General features: G+C 35.9%; 1 protein-coding gene across 1 annotated transcript; it reads left to right on the top strand.

Moving 5' to 3' along the window:
• The first annotated feature begins 1193 nt into the window (after nucleotides 1-1193).
• On the top strand, nucleotides 1194-3574 carry LOC136843006 (piggyBac transposable element-derived protein 2-like). Its single transcript, XM_067110997.1, has 2 exons — nucleotides 1194-1313; nucleotides 1775-3574. Exons 1-2 carry the CDS (start codon nucleotides 1291-1293, stop codon nucleotides 2397-2399), a joined length of 648 nt encoding a protein of 215 aa, XP_066967098.1. The 5' UTR covers nucleotides 1194-1290; the 3' UTR covers nucleotides 2400-3574.
• Nucleotides 3575-4559: the final 985 nt, after the last annotated feature.

Raw genomic sequence — 4559 nt, 5'->3', positions numbered from 1 at the left:
TTTGCTTGACTTTCACCGCGTTTTCCGAGCACATATTTCATAGGTTGCTAAATTACTGATTGTTTGATTTCTCCGTATCCTGTTCTATCATTCTTAAGTAGCTACAACCTCACTTCTTGACTAGTAATCCACTCTATGCCAGCCAAGCAATTGGTTCTGCTCTGTCCCATAAAAGTAACCCAACTCTACTCTTCAGCGAACGCGAAAATACTTACTCATTCTCCAAGTGTGTCATTCTGTAAAAATTACCATGAAATTAGCCTAGTATATATCCTAGTAAAATGTTACTATTGGATCTACTGAGAAAATAAGAGTTAGCTTAGGAATTTATATAGATGACAGGTTAAGATTATGTCAATTTATTCAGCCTTAATATGCATGCACACACGCAAATTGACCGCTATACTAAAGAAGGCCATGATAAAAGACAGAGATTCCGGTGCCGAAAAGCTAAAGCGAGGAGAGATGCCATTAGCTGGAGATAATGAAAGAGAGGATGAAAATGACCGTAAATGAAATAAAGAACAAGCCGAGGAAAACATATAATCTGAGGAGATGCAAAACGAGCAAAGCACCCGGGATAAGGAAATTCTTAGGGTAATTGAGGAGGCGCAGCAACCAGATATGAAAGTACAAGCACAAAAGAAAAAAAAAATATAGCTCAGATCACTAACCTAGGTTATGGAAGAATAAAGAAAAGTATGGCAGATTGACAGTCCAATGTTCCCAGTTTTGGGAACATGACTTTCCTTTACATTCCGAGCTTTACATATTCAAATATAGTGGTTTTACCATGTTAGGTATAATTTTTCATATATAATTAACCATTATAGATGATGGAACAAAAATAAATTGTGACAATATCCCTTATTTTTTGACTTCCGTTTTCTAAGATTTTTTGAAAATTAGTGACCCGAAATAAACATTTTATTTCGATAAGAAAAAAATTATATTTTATTATTTTATTTATTTCATATATGCCCTGAATACTTCTTCTTCGACAATATATTGTATCTATTATGATTTTTATTATAATAATATCACGGTAAACATTTTTGTAAAATGTTCCCAAAATGGGAACGTTGGTCACTTAGGTATTCTGGATACCATGATTTGCTCAATGTCCTAAATGAACATCTTTTGCTGCTCTCTGCTGAGATTGACGCGACAAGTTTAGTTCTGTACACTAAACATCAGAAGTGTGGTGTTCATAGCAGACAGCTTGTGCCCAGTATCTGTGAGACAGCACCAGACCAGGACAAGTGGAATTTCATCATAGACCTGCTTTCCATGGAAAGTAAAAGCTTTTATGGGTGAGTGTTTATTATTTTGTTTATTTATATTATCATTATCAAAATCATCATTATCATGATCACCATTATCATTATTGTTGTTGTCGCCTTCGTCATCATCATCCTCATCATTATATCATCATTTATCGTTATATGGGTGTTATATCATCTTTATCTTTTTTTGAAGGCCACCACCAACACCATCATCATTATTATTATTATCATCATCATCATCATTGTCATGATGTTGTTGTTTTTATTATTGTTGATGTTGTCGTTGTCGTCGACGTCGCCATCGTCATCATCATCGTTCGTTGTTTTTGACGATGTTTATATTATTTTTTTTTTTAATTCAGATCACAGTTTTCTATATGAATAAATCTGCACTTCATACGCATTTCTGTCGTATGATACAACATATTTCTTACTGTTTTGATGTAATAATCTGAATATTTTCTAATATATTTACACTCTTTTTTCAGGGCAAATACCCCTCGAATGCACTATCGATTCCTACGTGATGCTGCTGAAGTAGTTACTCAATCAAATTCTGAAGATATTGATATCGTCATTCTACCTCCTTCTACTGGTGATCAGCCTGCTAATAGTGATGAAGAAAATGAAGATGATGCTCTTGACAGAGAATGTATGCCTGATGAGATCAGTGGAGAGCTTGAAGTTCATGAAAATGAAGACGAAGAGGTCGAAAACTTCAGAGAAAAAGGAAGATGGCGTAAAAGGGAAAATCTATCATTTGATCTACACTCAGTACCTGCAGGTGATTGTGAAGCTCATTTAGGAAAACGAATGTTTGAGATATATAAGCTGTTCCTCCCGGATGAGATCATTAGTCATCTTACCGCACAAACGGATTTGTATGCTCGAGATAAAAACGACAAGAATTTCTCTATTGATGAGGAAGACATGACAAACTTTTTGGGATTAGTTCTGTTAAGTGGATATCATAGTGTGCCCTCTGAGAATAACTATTGGTCGACAAGTGATGACTTAGCTATACCAATATTTCCTAACACTGTGAGCAGGGAAAAGTTCAAATCCATCAAGAAGTATTGTCATGTTGCAGATGACAATAATCTGGCAAAATAAAAAATGGCAAAGATTTTACCCCTGCTTGATATGCTCAGAGAGAATTGTCAAAAACAAGGTATTTTTCATGAATTTCTGAGCATTGATGAATCAGTTCATGCGAAATAAACCTATCAGTTTTGGTTATAAGATATGGATGACTTGCAGTGCTGATGGCTATCCATATAACTTTTCAATTTACTGTGGTAAGGATGAAAACAGGAAGCTGCCACTTGGATCTCAAGTCGATATGGATATATTGCAACCAATAGTGAATAAGGATTCACGTCATATTTTTTTTACAAATTTTTCACAAGTTATGCATTGATGGTTGGTCTTACAAAACAAGGCTTCTGTGTTTGTGGAACAATCAGAAAAACCGTACAGGAAAATGTCCTCTTTTGCCAAAAAAGGAAACTGAGAAAAAAGAGAGGGGTTCTTATGACTACAGATCAGATGATACGGTCTTATATGCAAGATGGAATGATAACAGTATTTTTACAGTTGCCAGTGGCTACCATGGAACAGTCAGTCCCATTCAGAAAGTTAATAGATGGGTGAAGAATGAAGGAAAAAGGACAGTGGAACAGCCATATCTAATAAATATGTATAATAAAGGAATGAGTGGAGTAGAAGTATGCGGCAAAATGTTGTCAACCTACAGGCCAAGGCTGCGATCAAAGAAATGGTAGTGGAATATATTCTCACAACTACTGAATCTCTCTATTGTAGCAAGCTACAGATTCTACCAGCATGTGAATCCTGACTCTCGCGTAACCCATAAGGATTACAGACGTGAAATAGCCTGAACGCGGGTAAAAATCCAAACATCCAGAAACAGACAAGGGGGGCCAACATCATCTGTACCAAGGGCAGTCCGATACGATAAGACAAATCGCTTTCTTGAGCAATGCTCTCAAGGTAGGTGCTATGTCTGTAAGAAAAACACACGCCTGAATTGCAAAAAAGTGTGAAAAAAGGCTCCATAAGAAATGTAGCATCACATTCCATAAGAATTAAGTTCAATTGTTTCTCAAAAAATCAAATAAACAGTAATCAGTATTAATGGAACTTTGTCATTACAATAATGTTATATTGTAATATTTACACTAAAAAACAGACTTTTTTTTTTTGCTATTTTTGTAAAAAGAGCGATTTTTATTTTTTACACAAGATTGTATCCCGTAAGTGTCCAACGTTCCCATTTTGGGAACACATTAAAAAAACAATAAAGGAAGTAAGAAACTGAAGATTTTTGGTTTTATTATCGTAAAGTGCACCTAAACAAATAAGTTCTGAGATATTCATGCCTCTACTTAAAATCCTTCAGTATGGAGACATTAAAGGGTTAAGGCAGTCATTGTAAATGTCATAAATGAGGCTGAGGGAAATTGCAGATAGCGTAACAAAGATGTGACGCTACACTGCGCATAAAACGAGAATTGATTGATCAATTGCAAATGTTGGCGGAATAGTAGGTTAAATTACTTGACTGGGCACAAGTGTGACGATGGCATCGTTAGACGAGCAAGTAAATAATGAAGACTAAATTATCATTATCAGGCCAGAAAGACTTCTTGGCTTGTCGAGTTACGTATACTCTACTTAGATTCAGCCACCCTTGCGCTGGCCCGGGCTCCTGCTCTTCAGCAGCCTGTAACATTCTGCTTGATTGGAATCCGAATGGTAAATATAATTATGAAAATACTCTTATCTTATCAGATGGGCTTGAATCTTATTTGAAAATGGAGTCTCTTAATGGGCGCGAATCCCACCTGGAAAAGTTGCTTCACACATTTCCCATTTGGATTCAATGCTTACAAAGCATATAAAAAAAAGATGTGAGGGAATCGGACAGTTAAAACTCGGTGGCTCAGAAAAATAAGACATTTTTACCTGAATGTAATCGATCAGTAGATTCTCTCTCCTTTCTCTCTGTCTAAATGAAGAACCTAAGGAGGGTAATTTTGGGTAAAATCGTTTAATCCTGTGTAAAACAAAAGCCTGGTGCTTTATAATGTAGTTGTCTTAGGAAATATCTACCCATTTCATTCTGTGTTTCCTTCGTATCAAAGTTTCAATTCACAATAAAACATGACAACTTGCTTTGCTAGCGACATCTATTGGTATGATTTGATTCCTGAACGGCTTAGTAGGCGTGGCTTAGTCGTACGCCGAACA

Source organism: Macrobrachium rosenbergii, chromosome 10, assembly GCF_040412425.1.
Source record: "Macrobrachium rosenbergii isolate ZJJX-2024 chromosome 10, ASM4041242v1, whole genome shotgun sequence".
Lineage (NCBI taxonomy): Eukaryota > Metazoa > Arthropoda > Malacostraca > Decapoda > Palaemonidae > Macrobrachium > Macrobrachium rosenbergii.
Note: the sequence above shows the minus strand (reverse complement) of the source record. Positions and strands in the feature narration are given on the sequence as shown.

Bases quoted from the DNA above. Each gene is read 5' to 3' on its own strand.
- LOC136843006 (XM_067110997.1), top strand. From the start codon at position 1,291: ATGGAAAGTAAAAGCTTTTATGG. The intron at 1,314-1,774 runs GTGAGTGTTTAT...CTCTTTTTTCAG, and splicing joins GAAAGTAAAAGCTTTTATGG to GGCAAATACCCCTCGAATGC.